This window comes from Malus domestica, chromosome 05 (assembly GCF_042453785.1).
Source record: "Malus domestica chromosome 05, GDT2T_hap1".
Lineage (NCBI taxonomy): Eukaryota > Viridiplantae > Streptophyta > Magnoliopsida > Rosales > Rosaceae > Malus > Malus domestica.
This window is the reverse complement of record NC_091665.1, coordinates 29,650,026-29,668,117: the sequence shown is the minus strand read 5'-3', so window position 1 is coordinate 29,668,117 and position 18,092 is coordinate 29,650,026. Positions and strand designations below refer to the sequence as shown.

Sequence of the window (18,092 nt, the reverse complement as noted above, 5' to 3'; positions counted from 1 at the left end):
ATCAATGCATCATAGGTGAATCTCAAGAATCAGGCGTCTATTTTACTTGGGAGTGTATAGAGATCCGTTTATTCAATCTTATTAAGGGGAAGATCAATTTTCATATTCTCATATTGGGAAATGCTCACGAGACTCTCTCAAAAGTGAGATTCTCTATAGACTTTCTGTCATCTCATGGTTTTTACACAATATTTTATAATGTTGGCATGAGAATTATGTCAAAAACATGAGGTGGCTGAGAGTCCCACTTTGAAAGAGTTTCCTCCTTAGCTAGTATGTAACATCCCACATCGCCCAGGGGAGTGATCCTTAAATGTATATTCTCATCCCTACCTAGCACGAGGCCTTTTGGGAGCTCACTGGCTTTGGGTTCCATAGGAACTCCGAAGTTAAGCGAGAAGGAGGCTAGAGCACTCCTAGGATAGGTGACCCACTGGGAAGTTGCCCGTGAGTTCCCAAAAACAAAACCGTGAGAGAATTGTAAGCCCAAATCGGACAATATCGTGCTACGGTGGTGGAGCGGGCTCGGGAAGTGGTCCGCCCCGGGCCGGGATGTGACATGGTAGCTCTTTTTTGTTATAAGACCATCTTCAATCCTTGGGGATAAAACTTAAAAATTTAAACAAAAAAATTTTAAGTCATAACCCATAAACTGTTTTTCTTCTCCAACCCTTATGACTTAAAATTTTGGCTTGAGATTATTAAATAATGATTTTAAACTTTTTTTTTAAATTTTTTTTAAAATAAAATTTATGTAGATTATCTTAATTTATTTTTATGAACATTCAAATTCCAATAAGTAATTAAAAATCATACAAATACATAGGTATTTATAAAGTTTTATGCGAAATTTGATTTAAATAATTTTCTTAAATTATTTTAGACGCTAAATTTAATTTTGGGCCGTCCAATCTTTTTTTTACCATTAAATTTGATCTCATTTGATCATAGCCGTTAGATTATAGTAAAAAAACAAAAAAAAAATGTTTGAAATATGACAATTTGGTGGTTCTAGAATTATTTAAGCCATGCTTAATTTCTGGGGAGAATTTAGGCCAGAGATATATTTCTCCGCAGGACTTATTTTAGTCCAATAGTTAAAGGTGATTTGGGGGTTTTAAAGTTTATATTTGGGGGTTTTAAAGTTTATATTTTAACTTTATCCCTTGAGTTAGAGATGGTCTTATATTTTAAGCTCATATCTACCACTGGCTAAGAAAGTGGGTCTTGTAGTAGGTTAGCTTTTTCCTCTTTTTCTTTTGCTTCCACTACTCCTTGTCTTCCCACATGGATGAATCACTTCTCCTTTCATCATTTGGTCCACAATCACTGCATGTTATTATTCATAGTAGGTGAGTTTTTCCTCCTTTTATTTTGCATTTAGTGGACAGCTGCTAAAGTTTCCTCATAACATACTTCTATGTTTTGATCTCTAAGAACGCATCATTAAATAGATTATCACCAATTTTGGATATGTTACTTTAGACACAATTTAGAGCAACTTTCACAAAGAAGTCGTTTTTATTTGGACACTTTAAGTTGATGTTTTGAGCTCCACAATCTGACCAAGGGCGGAATCAGAAATTTTTTTTATGGGTGAGCTAGCTAAAAAAATTATGCTAAAATCAAATGTTTTTTGTTTTTTTGCTACATACGTATTATATGCAAAATTTAAGTTTAACTTCCGTATATGTATACTTAAAATTTGTTTGGCATGAACTCAATAAGTTTCCCAATTGCAAATTGCAAAAATTACAATGAATCATCAAATTTCACATATATTTAGATGCAAACACAAGAAGAAGATAGAAAATTTGGTATCTCAATTACAACCATACAACTAGCACAAAACAAAACTATGAAAGTAGAAGTAAATGCAATCTTTAAAAAAAAAAATATGTTGAATGAAACTAATATAAAGCCCATTGAATCAAAGCATAATAATCTTTAACAAAATGACATCCCAATTTCCATGGTAATTTTATATTTTTAGTTGCTAAATATTCATTGGGTTAGTTTCATTAAAAATAATTCTCCTTACACTTTTTTGTGTGTCTATTATATTAGAATATACACTAAAATATATATACACATGTTGCCACAAACCCTCCTTGGGTTACAGCCCCGTAGCCTTTGGTGTGGCTACGCCAGTGAATCTGACTGAAGATCATGAGCTGCGAATTTGAACATCTGTTGGTGTGGGATGCACTTGGAATGCGACAGAGCTTAGATTGGTGCCAATTTTGGACATGTCGTAGTCGACACAATTTGAACAACTTTCATGAATAAGTCATCTAGATCCAAGCAGTCTAAATTGATGGTTTGAGGCCTGGGAGTTGACTGATGAACATGAGCTACCAATTCCAGCTTGCTGCCACAACTTGCATGTAGCCATGCACATGTATCAATTACCCACAATGCAAAGCACCTTGTATGAATTGGATATCAGAGATTAACAAATGTGAATTAGGAGGAAGAAAAGTTTATTTTTACTTGACACAAAATAAGACAAACTAACTTAAATTAACTAATCTAAGGATTAAAAGTCTAAAATTAGGAGTTGAAGATGTGACATAACTCTTTTGGCAAACACCACATCGGTGTTAGTCATAACTCTGTTTCTCCTTTTTATTTTGTTTTGCAGGTTTCTCGTTAATTCAACCTTGGCAGAAATTTGCACAAACAAAAGACAAGTTATTTGTGAGTGGGGGGATGAGCTCATCCTCAACTGAGGAAAGTATTATAAAAAATTAAATAAAAACTTGAAATTTGTTGTAAACATTCCTAGAATAAGTATGATTGTGTAAATCCTAGATTAGATTTAATTCTAGTTATCCTTTCCTATTACAACTTGTATTACATGGAGGAGAAGGAATATCTTCTCTCCCTTTACTACTATAAATAAAGGCACAATGTAGGAGGGATAACAACACACACATTCCCCTACAATTCTATAAACACACATCTCTCTTCTCTCTCCCACTGCCGCCGGCCCTCTCTATTTTGTTAGATAAAAATAGACCACAACACGTTATCAGCACGCTCCTACCGCTGCGCTTAGGAATCTGACGTTGGAGATTTTTTTTTTCTGCATCAAACCAGTTCATCCATATCATCACGCAATCAGGTTCTTTCCAAACAACGGCTTTTAACTCGATATTTTGCAAGCCCTGATAGCATGAACATTCACCATGATGCATGACCCAACTTTACGTTTAACGTATTTTAGATTCTACATAAATTGTGTATGCTTCATAACCAAAATTGCTACAATTATGTGAATTTGATATTTGCCATGAATTGAATCTTACATATGTACATGCATTGAAACTATTATTTGCATATGCATCAACGTAAATATGTGATTCATTGAATTTTACATGCATATAATTATATTTGAATTGAAAAAAAATATTTTTTTTTTTGCGATTTGGGAATTAGGGTTCTAAGTTGAACCCGTGCACTTGCACCATGCAAGCCGCAAGCCACCAGGCCCGCAACCTGCGATAGCCCAACCCAAAACCACGGCTGGAGTTTCTGCTCCTCGTCCAAACCCGTGACCCCCATTGGAAACCTGACGCCTATGGCGTCCCAAACCCAGAAAATCCGACATGGTGTCGTGATATTCAATCCAATCTCACTGAAATTCCTGAAGAATTTCATCTAATTTGTATGAAATTTCAGTTTAAATTTCATTAGGTTTTCCACGATTTCGATTCAAAATCCACTATGGTTTTTCACACCCGCAAGCATTGGACACCAAGGTGCGTTTGAAGCACCTTGTCCCGACCTTGGAAACGTCGCCTGCAGCGACGCCGTCGACTGACTCCGGCCTTCTTCCTCGGCCACGCACACCCAGCGCCGCTGGGTTTGTTTTGTCCTGTAACCCGAGCCCTAATGGGCTCCTGTCCCTCGGCTAGCATCAGTGCCTTTGGGCTTGCTGATGCTTTGAGATGTCACGGCCCAGCCCGTGCACAAAGAAAAAAAAAACAATTTTTTTGTCCCCTGGGCTCTCCTGCAACAGCCCAGACCGAAAGAAAAAGAAAAAATCTTTTTGTTTTTTGGGCCAGCCAGAACCGGCCCGCGAAAAAAAAAAGTTTTTTTTTTTTTTTGGCTGCTTAACGCAGCCCAGTCCACCCCGTAGGCTTGCAGCCTACACCCGAGACCCTCCCTAGTCCAATTTTTGGGCCTAGGTCTCACTGACCAAATTTTTCAAGCCACCCGTGGCTTCATATTTTCTTTTGGACCGCAAATTTATTCTTGGCCTATATTTTTAGGCCCCGAGATTTTATTATTTAATACTTTTAAATAATATGGGTTTTTATTTTTTCACCCACATTTTAATTTGGCCCCGAAGACCAAATAAATTAATTCAATTATCATTATACAATATTTTTGCATATATTTGTTGCATATTTGTTTGCATATATATTTGTGTTTGCCTGCAAGAATATATGAACCTGAAGTTCATAATTACTTTGAAACCCGAAGTTTCTTATAAACATGCTTTGTTTGAAAACCTGAAGTTTTCTCTTACACATATCACCCATGAAAACCCGAAGTTTTTCATGCAAAATTAAACCAATACATGTCTAGTAGAACATGTATGTTCTACTCCTATATGAATAGATTGATTTTTCTCCATTACACTAACCACATCTTGTCCATCTATTTGTGATAGGAACATGTCAAATTTGAACAAACTCGACTTCACCGCTTTGGAGGTCTCTGGAAGGAACTACCTCAAGTGGGTTCAAGATGTGAAGCTCCACCTCACTGCCAAGAACTTGCGTCCTGCTATTGAAGAAGTAACAACTGAACCTGTTGGCGAAGCTGAAAAAGCCACTGCTATGATCTTCATCCGAAGACATATTCATGACGCTCTGCAAACTGAGTACCTTGCTGAGGAGGATCCACGTGCATTATGGGTCGCTTTGGCTGATCGTTTTGATCACCAAAAGGACATATTCTTGCCTGAAGCAAGACACGACTGGCAGCACTTGTGCTTCCAAGACTTTAAGTCTGTGAATGAATATAATTATGAAGTTTGTCGAATCTGATCACTTCTCAAGTTTTGCAATGAAACTTTAACTGAAGAGGATCTCCTGGAGAAGACCTACTCGACCTTCTTTGCTTCTAATATTGTCCTGCAGCAACAATATAGAGCTCAGAAATTCACTAAGTTCTCGGATTTGATCTCTGTTTTACTTCTTGCTGAAAAGCAGAACCAGCTGTTGATGAAGAATCATCAAGCTCGACCTACTGGGGCTACTGTTGTGCCTGAAGCACATTATAGCACTAATCAGCACCCAAAACGCCAAAAGAGGCGTGGTAAGGGCGGCCAGAAGCCATCCCACCAAGGTCAACAGAGTCAAGGCTCATCCAAGGGAGGAAACAAAGCTTAGAAGCGCCCAAACCTCGCTCCTAAGGCCCCGAACTTCAAGAATAAGGGCAAAGCACTTGCCACAATGAATGACGATATGTGCTATCGTTGTGGTTCAAAGGACCATTGGTCCCGTATTTTCCGTGCTCCCAAGAAGGTTGTAGATGAATATCATTCTCGTCATAAGAAGTTTGAATCAAACTTCATGCAAGTGGACGAACCGGAGACTACAAAGATGGAGGTTTCTGACTTTCAGGAGGATAACACTCCTATGGAAGATTAGAATCTTAGACATAGACTTTTTTTTAGTTGAAATAAGACAATTGGGGCCGAATTCCACATAGTGGCCGCACCCCACCTTGTTTTTTGGTTGATTTTGAACAATTTTCCTTCATGTTTTGGATTATTAGTTGGCGATTTATTTTGGATATTCAGTTTTAATCCTTGAATAAATGAAATTATTTTGAATTGATACTTGTTTTTATAAACTTTTATGCATGTGACCAATTCAAATTAATTTTTCATTCTAGGTATGACTAGTGGGAAAGTTAGTTGTCTGGCAGATAGTGCAGCCACGCATACTGTTTTGCGTGAACGCATCTATTTCACTAACTTCGTACTTAAAAATGCACCTCTGACAACCCTCTCAGGCCCATCCAACCTGATAGAAGGATACGGTAAGGCACGTATAATGTTGTCCAATGGTACAATCTTGACCATTGCTGAGACACTCTATTCTCCACGTTCCGGAAGAACGTTACTAAGTTTCAAGGACATTAGAGATAACAATTACCACGCTGAAACCCACGTAGAAAACGGAGTTGAATTTCTGTGCGTAACTTCCTACGAATATGGCCAGAAGCGTATTCTAGAGAAGATGGAGCGTAACCCGAGTGGTCTGTATACTACGACCATACGCCCCATCGAATGCCACTATGTGGCCGGCTTTACCACAGGGACCGCGCACGAAATTACACTTTGGCATGATCGTTTGGGACATCCTGGACGAATAGCAATGCGCCGTATCCTCAAAACTTCACACGGGCATCCACTAACCCGAAGCTTAGGTTCGATCCATGAAATCGCATGTCAAACATGTTCTATGGGAAAGCTTATTACTAAGCCTTCTTATGACAAGATTCGTTCGAATCCTTCCATTTTTCTACAAGGGATTCAGGGGGACATTTGTGGACCGATTCAACCTCCCTGCGGACCATTTAGATATTTTATGGTTTTGGTTGACGCTTCTACACATTGGTCACACGTGTGCTTGTTGTCCACAAGGAACGCTGCATTCTCCAAACTGTTGGCTCAGGTTATTAAGCTCAGGGCTCACCACCCTGATTATCCGATCAAATCTATTCGATTGGATAATGCTGGAGAATTCACATCTAAAACTTTTGATGACTATTGCATGTCGGTTGGGGTTGAAGTTGAACATTCTGTACCCCATGTTCACACCCAGAACGGCCTGGCAGAGGCTTTCATTAAGTGTTTACAAATGATTGCTCGATCATTGGTCATACGTACCAAGCTCCCGATCGCTGCTTGGGGCCATGCAATATTGCACGTAGTAAAGTTGGTCCGCCTAAGGCCTGTTGCGACACAACCATTTAGTGCCCTTCAGTTGGTCACCGGATGCGAACCTGACATATCGCATCTGCACGTTTTTGGTTGTGCAGTCTATGTGCCGATTTCGCCGCCCTTACGTACAAAAATGGGGCCTCAGCGAAGGATGGGAATCTATGTCGGATATGATTCTCCTTCGATTATTTGTTACTTAGAACCTTTGACAGGCGATCTGTTTACCGCTCGTTTCGCGGATTGTCACTTCTATGAGACAGTCTTCCCGCCGTTAGGGGGAGATAAGAACGTCAACGTTCCGAATGAACGACGCGAATTATCGTGGACGACTCCCACTTTGTCTCATTTAGATCCCCGCACCGCTCAGTCTGAAGCTGAAGTGCAGCGCATATTAGATCTCCAGAGCATAGCTCAGAGCATGCCAGATGCTTTCACCGATCTAGCGCGCGTGACAATATCACATATTCCAGCTGCGAATACGCCTGTAAAGATAGATGTACCAAATGTACGACGGACTACCCTCCTGGAAGCCCGGGACGCCAATTCTGGTGATCCACGTACATTAGCGGCTAGCCAATCATCTGCCCCTACACAAAAGCGTGGCAGACCCTTTAGTTCAAAGGATTCACACCCCCGGAAGAGGAAAACCACGGCATAAGGTCCTGAAAAGCCTACCGTGAATCCAACTATCGCTTACTCATTTTACCCAACTCATGAGGAAATTCTAGATTATGGAAGCGTCCTTGAAGAGACGAATCCTCCTCCCAAGAATCGTGAGATTTTGGTCTATTATGCTAGCTTAGATGATGTGTGGCGTAGAAATGAGATGATTGTCGACGATGCATTAGCATTTACAGTAGCTACTGAGATCATGTTGAGCGATGACATTGAACCGCGTTCCGTTGATGAATGTCGACGTAGAGCTGATTGGTCAAACTGGAAACAAGCAATCCAAGTCGAACTTGATTCACTTGCGAAACGTAAGGTGTTTGGACCTGTAGTTCCTACTCCTCCACATGTAAAGCCCGTTGGCTACAAGTGGGTTTTCGTTCGGAAACGTAATGAGAAGAACGAAATTGTGCGTTACAAAGCTCGTCTTGTAGAACAAGGTTTCTCACAACGCCCTGGGATTGACTATGACGAAACTTACTCACCCGTTATGGATGTGATTACTTTTCGATACCTTATCAGTTTGGTAGTTTCCGAAAAACTGGATATGCAGCTGATGGACTTAGTAATCGCGTATCTCTATGGGGATCTTGATACGGAAATTTATATGAAAGTTCCCGAAGGACTTACATTGACTGGTTCAAATATTTCCAAACCCCGGAACACGCTCTCAATTCGGCTGAGGCGTTCACTATACAGTTTGAAACAATCTGGAAGAATGTGGTATAACCGTCTGAGTGAGTATTTGACTAGTCAAGGATATGTGAACAACGAACTATGCCCTTGTGTGTTCATTAAGAAGTCACATTCCGGATTTGCGATTGTTGCAGTATATGTCGATGACATGAATCTCATCGGAACTCCTGAAGAGCTCGCGAGAACTGCTTTGCACCTGAAGTCGGAATTTGAGATGAAAGATCTAGGAAAGACTCGATACTGTCTCGGTTTCGAGATAGAGCATTGTTCGGATGGAATCTTAGTACATCAATCGAACTACACCCAGAAGGTGTTGCGCCATTTTAATGAGGATAAAGCGAAGTCTTCGAGTACTCCTATGGTCGTTCGTACGCTAGATGCAAAGCGAAATCCCTTCCGTCCGAAGGAGGATGATGAAGAGATTTTGGAGCCTGAAGTTCCTTATCTAAGTGCGATAGGCGCTTTATTGTACTTAGCTCAATGCACTAGACCCGACATCTCCTTCGTTGTTAATCTTTTGGCAAGATACAGCAATGCACCAACACGCAGACATTGGACTGGCGTGAAACACATCTTCCGTTACCTTAAGGGTACTACGGATTTGGGTTTATTCTATCCCTACGAATCCTCGAGTGATGCCGCACCCTATGCTCATCGGGTTGATTCTCGCCTTGTTGGTTATGCCGACGCTGGATACTTATTTGATCTGCACAAGGCGCGTTCTCAAACGGGTTATGTCTTTACCGTTGGAGGCACCGCAATATCTTGGAGGTCAACTAAACAGACCTTAGTTGCCACTTCGTCTAACCATGCTGAAATTCTCGCCTTACATGAAGCAACTCGGGAATGCTTTTGGTTGAAAGCAGTAATGGGCCATATTCGAAGCTCCTGTGATCTTCATCTCGCCGTTAATGCCCCGACGACGATTTTTGAAGACAACGCAGCTTGCATCGAACAACTCAAGAAGGGTTACATCAAAGGAGACAACACCAAGCATATTGCGCCGAAGTTCTTCTTTACACATCAACAACAAGAGCATCAGAAGATTGAAGTCACGCAAATCCGATCACAAGACAATCTGGCCGACCTCTTCACCAAATCACTACCGAAGGTGACGTTTCAGAAGCTTGTTCATGGAATTGGTATGCGTAAACTTTCTAAGTTGTAACTTTGCTATTTCTCTTTGGAATTATGTCAAACTCAGGGGGAGTATCTTCTGGATACTTGCTTGATCTTAATGTACTCTTTTTCCCTACGATTAGGAGCATTTTTCCCACTGGGTTTTTGCTACCTAACTAGGTTTTAACGAGGCACCCACCTTGGGCTGGTCATATCCCTGATGACGCCCTGTAGACGTTTCTTTTGACTTTGCATTTCTCACGCATTTTTCCTTAGACTATGGATTTTGTCCCTACTTGGGTTTTTGCCATAGCCTTAGGGTTTTTTTTTTTAGTGAGACTTACTACTTATGCAAGTTCCTACCTTATTGAGAATAAGCGTTGTTCCTTGGAATCAGTGTCGACGAGTCGACTTCCTCAACTTATGCATGATGCTAAATCTACCTTAAGTATTTGCACACTCAAGAGAGAGTGTTGTAAACATTCCTAGAATAAGTATGATTGTGTAAATCCTAGATTAGATTTGATTCTAGTTATCCTTTCCTATTACAACTTGTATTACTAGGAGGAGAAGGAATATCTTATCTCCCTTTACTACTATAAATAAAGGCACAATGTAGGAGGGATAACAACACACACATTCCCCTACAATTCTACAAACACACATCTCTCTTCTCTCTCCCACTGCCGACGGCCCTCTCTATTTTGTTAGATAAAAATAGACCACAACAAAATTTGGATAAAAGTTAGAATTTTGAAATTGAAATGATCAGTTTCCTTGTTTGAATTTATAATCATAGAAATTTTGGAATTTTTGTGTGGAAATATAATTTGGAAATTAGAGGTAACAATTCCAACTTGAATTCCATGTAAATATTTATCATTTATGAATTTCCACAAAAAAGAGTTTCTTATTTTCCATTTATAGATTGTCACATTAAATTATGTACATAAATTTCATTATAGTTTACAGTCAATTCAAACAAGAAACTTCACAATTTCTAGGAAATTAAATTTCATAATTTTGATTTTATTTAGTAATCTTAAATTTCTTCATCTAAATATAAAGTAAGATTTTAGTAAAAAAAAAAAAAGGATATGAACCTAGTTTTTATTTTATTTTTTGAATCACAACAACTTAAAAAAAAACTTGCGACGGAAACCACAAACGTCAATTGGTATATACAACTTTATGTAAAAGCAACATCTTCGTTGGTGCATGTTTTGAACAAGGATGGCCTTCGTCCGCATTGATTTGGTGTGGCGATGTTTGGGGTGACGCTCAATTTGGTTTTAGCATCTTCTGGTTTGTATCCCCTTTCATCGCTTTCATTCTCTTTGTGCGTGTTTGGTGTTAGCCTCTCGTAGGCTCTCCTGTGCCTTTTGGCTTCTGCCTTGGAATGTCATTCCTCTTTCCAAAAAAAAAAAAAAAGCAACAAAAAAAAAAAGTGAACGCTTTATTCGACAAAAAAAAGGTGCACACTTTGAAAAAGATGCAAGATTAGGCAAACATCCATTATTGTCATACGTACGGCTCCTTGCCATCTATCAACCAGAGAAATACTAAAGCGACAAAAAAATAGGTGCACACTTTGAAAAAGATACAGGATAAGGCAAACATGCATTATTGTCATACGTACAGCTCCGTGCTATCTATCAACCAGAGAAATACTGTGCCTATGAGCGCTGTGTTTTGGTTTTAATCTGTTCCTTGATTTGTGATCTGTGTACGGAAGGATGGATATAGCAGACATATCTAGTTTCACTGCTGAGGGAATACTTGCAAAGGCGGCTTCACTTTCCAATGAACCGCTCGTCCGTTCTTGGGAACTTGAAGAAAAACTGAAAAGCCTGCATCAAACATTAGCCATGATTCAAGATATCACGCGTGAAGCTGCTGAGCAACCACAAGATCCGCGTGAAGCAGTGGCGTCGTGGGTGCAGAAACTTAAGGACGTAGCCAATGATGCTGATGATGTCTTGGAGGAAATCAACTATGAAGTTCTCCGCCATAAGCACGAAATACAAAACCATTTGAAGAGAAAGGTACTCAACTTCTTTTCACTCTCTAATCCGGTTGCATTTCGTCTTAAAACAGAACATAAAATTAAGAGCATCAACGCATCGTTGGTGGATCTCGCCAGTCAGGCATCTTCTATGGCACTATTTTCCAAAAATATAGATGCAACTTCTCAAGCAATGAAATCGACGAGAGAAACCAATTCATCAATTGGCAATGAAATCATCGTTGGCAGAGATGATGCTGTGTCAAACATAGTTGCAACCTTGACCAACTCAAAACATCAAGAAAATCTTTCTGTCATGGCCATTGTGGGGATGCCAGGCTTGGGAAAAACTACTTTGGCCAAGTTGGTTTATAATGAAGATGCGATAAGTCAACAGTTCGATAAGAAAATATGGATATATGTATCCAATACATTTGATGTCGATTTAATTTTGAGTCGAATCTTAGAATGTGTTTGTTGGAAATTATATATTATAATATGAAATATTGTAATATATAATTTTAATAATTGAATGAAAAATTGTGTTAACCAATTTCTTAGAAAGGTTATGTTGTTTAGGTGACATTCCCTTGATAAGTGATGTATACTTATAGATGAAAAGTTACATCTCTTTAATAAGTAGAAGTTGGATTCTATATAAACCCATGAAACCATTGGTATTAAATATAGAAAATTAGAGTTAATTTTTACTTTTGAGAAATAGGGTTTCCCCACTTTGTTTCTCTCATGCTTCGTGTGTCAAATTCCGAGTCGTGTCTTGAGAGTACGGAATATATGAAGTTCGCCAGAGTCCGAAGATTGAAGTGCTTTGACTTCGGATTATAGATTGTTGAATCCTGGGAGATGGACGCCTACCGAACTACAAGCACAAGAGTAGGGGCGAAATTCTATCTTTAGGACATTGCATTTATGCAAGCCTCAATCTCCAAGTTTGTTAGTATTTCTCACTTTCTCCCTAGTTATTTATATTAATCTCATATATAATTGATGTTGTGAATTTCTTTATGATTATTATCATTGGAATTCTTTTATATTTTTCATATTTTCTAATATTGCTCCAACAATCTAAAGATAGAATTTTATCTCTATGGAACAATTAGAAGATATGGATCTCATAATGTAGAAAGACTTACATCATAATATGTTAAATGAGTCTAGCCATCATTTGCCATCATTTGGAGGAAAGAAACATTTCTCTAATATGGAGAGAATTGTCGATGGCTTTGAATACAGAGAAAGAAAAGTGAGAAATCATGATGATACTCGGGTGGATATTCATATATATATATATATATATATATATATATATATATATTATCAGTTTATTGAAATATGATGGGTGGTTTCTTGCATCTGCTTATACTCACTAGTCACGCAATTGGTTTATGTGTTTTACATATGATTGATATTTGTATGTGTCGATACATTATTAAATACTTTAAACCCAGGATATGCATACTAGTTGTACACCGTTTGAGGAACCACTAGACTGAACCATGCACATTGGTTGTTTTGTGGTAATTTATAGCATATATGTTAATTTATATTATGTTTCAGTGATTAGTTTTAGAACTTTATATATATGGGGCAATTTTTATTCAACTAGTGTCAATATCTAGATGGAATTAAGCCACTCAATTATACTTAAAACATGTAGATAACTTCCCAACAGCACGGTTATTCATGAACTTGGTTCATGCAGAGTCTGGAACTCATACCTGTTCATGAAAAAGTACATATTTGTATATACTGACGATCAGTCATTGGACTGGTATCCAAGGCCTATAGGAATTGGTATGATTGTAGATGATATGAAAATATATCTCTACATATGCATTACTTGGCGGAAGGGCGATATGCTGGAAAGGCATGACCATTTTTGTAATCGCCTGTTTCTTTGAAAAGACAAAAATTCAAAAGTAAAAATTTATGGGCAAATGCAACACTTGACGAAAAGGTGTTAGCAGTTTGTATGGGAATTGTTTGGGTGTTTTGGACAACAAAAAGTTCTGGAAAACAGAATTCCATACCAAACGGTTATGTTTGCTAAATAGATGGATGAAAATGTATGACTGTTCGTTGACACCGCATAGGCACATGCATATCCTTACAAGTAATATTTTACTTATGTGAGGCATGTCATGGAGATCCATCTAAATTTCATATTTGGCGTGGTTATGATTTTGGTTACCTTTTTAGATTGTAACCGAATGGTACCGGTTGAGTAGCATCATTCAATTAGTTTGAAATGCTAAAACGATGCTAGATTTGGTTTTGCCAAAGATCGTAGTAGTTTCTGGAAAATTTCTTTTGCAGAAAAGAATTACATCTATTATAATCCCTATGCGAAGTTCTTTCTTCGGGAAAGAAAATAAATTCCTTATGTCAGTATATAATGCCAAAAGAACTTGTGGATGTAAGAAGGATTGAAGGCAATGACAGAGAAACTTAAACGGTTAGTTTTGTTTTAATTACCCGATCATGATGCAATCTTTAATGTTGTGGTTTGGCATCTACAAACATAAGAACCTGGAAGTCTGATACGACGTTAAGGTTGTATGCTCTGCAAACTCATTTAATTGAGTTAACATCTATAGAATGATGAGTACTTCCTGAAAGAGGAGTAACGTGTAAAGGCAACTACAAAAAATGAGTTTTACTCATAAGCCATGGTAGTCATGGATAAAACCAAAGCTAATTCCTTTGCAAAGAATTATACACTGAAAGTGTGGGGGTCTTCGTAAAAGGAATGATGAGGCACTGAAATTGATGCTTATTGAGTAAGCATACATAATTGAATTAGACAAGATGATGCTTATTAAGTAAGCATATAAATCGAATGTACATAGCCATTGGGTTGTGTTATTCATAGTTAAGAGCATCCATATGTACTAGATGAATTCAATAATACTAACTAATTGAATCTTTGACAATGTGAAGGCAAAGTACATAGGTGAAAATACATGCATTTAAATAAAGAAATCCTCAAATGAAAGTACATTACAATCCGGATAGGAAGCATATTGGCTTCAAAATGTTGTAGGGGATAATCTTATGCATGTATTATGATGGTTTGTGATTAAGGCAAAGAACAAATTAGAAGGAGTAATTTGCATGTAAGAGAGATAATATTCTCTTATTATGAATGAGTTTTAAGGTGTGAAGAGGTTAGAGACCTTCTTTCAAATACCTTAAATGTGGGGGAAGTCTATTTCCTAGCAAATTACATAGTAATTAAGTCCTAATATAATTTTGAGGACTTGACATTTCAAACAATGTCAAACAACTACTCTAATATGAAATACAATTTCATAAGATGGATTGTGCACACTATTAAAGATAGTCAACCTAGTAGTGGATCCCATTATTAAAGGTTAGACTTGAGAGTAAGTTGATCATCGAGGGGAATGAGGCTAAAGCCAACATAACTAATGAATCAGCCGGGCGGAAACCTAATTTAGTTGATTGGAGATCCCATGGTCTAAGTTCAATAGGCAAACTAGTTGGGCATGATTCAAAGAAGTTAACACACTACGTACCTCATTCCTATGATGGAAGAAGTGTGTTGTCTGCAGAAGTTTTAGGGTGTATATTTATACTTAATGACAGTGATATCTTATAAATAAGAGGAATAGAGCAGACTATTCTTAATCAGTGGTCACCTATGTGAGAGTAGAAGTGGGTCGCTTCTATGAGAATGAGATGGCTAAATTCTCTAAAGCTCTCATGAATCCGGGATTTGTTCAGGACCAAAATGAACACAACCGTATGAACCGTAATATATTAGGATTAGTGATGTGTGTTGCTTATTGTCTCGGTTTACTGCTGCGGTGAACAGTTCAAGATCTTCTACATCCACTGCGTCACCAAGTAAACCCGATAAGTATTCACTAGGGTAGGTTCAAGTCCAAAAGACACCTCTCCCGATGCATCTCTTGTCCGCCTGTACTCTCAAATTCTTCCTAATTTTTCATTCATGTGGGGAATTGTTGGAAATTATATATTATAATATGAAATATTGTAATATATAATTTTAATAATTGAATGAAAAATTGTGTTAACCAATTTCTTAGAAAGGTTATGTTGTTTAGGTGACATTCCCTTGATAAGTGATGTATACTTATAGATGAAAAGTTACATCTCTTTAATAAGTAGAAGTTGGATTCTATATAAACCCATGAAACCATTGGTATTAAATATAGAAAATTAGAGTTAATTTTTACTTTTGAGAAATAGGGTTTCCCCACTTTGTTTCTCTCATGCTTCGTGTGTCAAATTCCGAGTCGTGTCTTGAGAGTACGGAATATATGAAGTTCGCCAGAGTCCGAAGATTGAAGTGCTTTGACTTCGGATTATAGATTGTTGAATCCTGGGAGATGGACGCCTACCGAACTACAAGCACAAGAGTAGGGGCGAAATTCTATCTTTAGGACATTGCATTTATGCAAGCCTCAATCTCCAAGTTTGTTAGTATTTCTCACTTTCTCCCTAGTTATTTATATTAATCTCATATATAATTGATGTTGTGAATTTCTTTATGATTATTATCATTGGAATTCTTTTATATTTTTCATATTTTCTAATATTGCTCCAACAGTGTTAACTGTGGAACGGTTGATATACAAAGTCAGGAGGCAGTGCTTAAAAGCCTCCAAGAACAGTTGACGAAGAAAAGATGTCTTCTTGTACTCGATGACGTTTGGAATGAAGATTCCGAAGAATGGAGCAAATTGATGATTTGTTTGTCAGAACTCCATTTTGCACGGGGGAGCACCATACTAGTCACTACACGCAGTTCCAAAGTTGCAACAATTACGGAAACACTTTCTCGCTATGATTTGGGATTTCTATCGGAAGACGAATGCTGGTCCATATTGAAGGGAAGAGCATTTGTAGATAATACTGCTCCTACAGATCCTGATCTAGAGACAGTTGGAAGAGACATTGCCAAAAAGTGTGCAGGTTTACCATCTGTGGCAAAGGTAAAGACAATTTATTTTGTATTATTTATTTAAAGCTTACAAATGAGGCTATTTAGAAATACATGGTGCTCTTCTTAGTTGGCCTAAGTGACCCATTAACCTTATTACAGATATTGGCCCATTACTATTGTTAGGGTCCTAACATTCTCTTTATCCATTAACAGTAACATTATAATATTAGTTAACTAGCTTCTGTCAAACTACCAACCAATGTTTATTGTTATAATCACTTACGAAGTCTATGAATAACTTAACAGGAAATCTAACCATATATGAACCAACAGGTTTTCGGAGGAATGTTGCGTTCTAAGAATGGTGCAGATCAATGGTCAGCAATTCTACAAAGTAAAATATGGGACTCTCCAGAAGCAAAAGAGATTATCATCTCGGAATTGAAGTTGAGTCTGGATAATTTGAAATTCCCATTTTTGAAACAATGCTTCACTTATTGCTCAATGTTCAAGAAAGGATCTGAAATTGAAAGGGATGACCTAATCCAACTATGGATGGCTCAAGGATTGCTTTGCCCTTCTTCCGAGAATAGTGATCTAGAGATGGAGGATATAGGCACTGAGCATTTTCATATTCTATTGCAAAACTCCTTACTTCAAGATCTTACGAAAGATGAATTTGGTGTCGTTGACAAATGCAAGATGCATGCTCTTGTGCATGATTTTGCAGAACTTGTATCAAAATTTGAGAACGCAACTTCGGATTCTAATGAGATGGTCGTCACACTAAAGATTCGACATGCTTCACACATTCCTACTTTGGTTTTGCAATCAATTCCGGAACAAAGTTTAAGGGGATTGCGCTCATTGTTTTCTAATAGTGAAGTTCCTAGTAACATGTTGCCAAGATTTAGAGGTTTACATGTCTTGAATCTTTACAACGCTGATATTAAGGAGCTGCCTATTTCAATTGGGAAACTGAAGCAATTGAGGTATTTAAACGTTTCTAGAACAAAGATTGAAGCACTCCCCAAATCTGTCGGCAAGCTCCATAACCTACAAACATTAAGAATGGAGCATTGTAGACGTCTGAAAGTGTTTTCTATGGAAATGGAAGATTTGATCAACTTGAGACACATCTATTTTGGTCCTGTCCAAAAAAAGAAACATGCTAATTTTGGTTGGTACAGGGAATCTCATGTTAGGGTTGGGTAATTGACTAGTCTTCGAACCATGCCTTATTTTATTGTGAGTCCTGATGGAACCGGTCGTGGAATTGAGGAATTGGCTAGCTTAAACCACTTGAAAGGTGAACTGGCCATTTATGATTTGGAACATGTGAGGGATGGAGAAGAAGCAAAGAAATCAAATTTAGTTGAGAAGAGCAACATACGAAAGTTATCACTTGTATGGGGTGAGGAAATGAGGCCATGCAACAACAGTGAAGAAGATGTTCTCCAAGGCCTCCAGCCACACCCTAATTTGGAAGTTTTAGAGATTCGCAATTTCATGGGTGCTCAATTTCCATCTTGGAAGCCACACAACAACTTGAAAGAGATTCGATTGCTTCAGTGCGACGTATGTGAAGAAGCCCCCATGCTTGGCCATCTACCTAGTCTTATGCATCTTGAGTTTAATACAATGTGTAATCTAAAACGTTTGGGAGATGAGTTTTATGGCTA

The 18,092-nt window shown here is 38.0% G+C and overlaps 2 protein-coding genes across 2 annotated transcripts in view; both read left to right on the top strand.

Annotated features, from left to right (window-relative positions):
- Window positions 1–18,092, top strand: part of LOC108173479 (transcriptional corepressor LEUNIG_HOMOLOG-like) — an 82,051-nt gene that overhangs the window by 57,962 nt on the left and 5,997 nt on the right. The gene's annotated exons all lie outside the window — the stretch shown is intronic.
- On the top strand, window positions 11,188–17,769 carry LOC139187740 (putative disease resistance protein RGA3). Its single transcript, XM_070822935.1, has 3 exons — window positions 11,188–11,819; window positions 16,075–16,459; window positions 16,744–17,769. Exons 1-3 carry the CDS (start codon window positions 11,188–11,190, stop codon window positions 17,623–17,625), a joined length of 1,899 nt encoding a protein of 632 aa, XP_070679036.1. The 3' UTR covers window positions 17,626–17,769.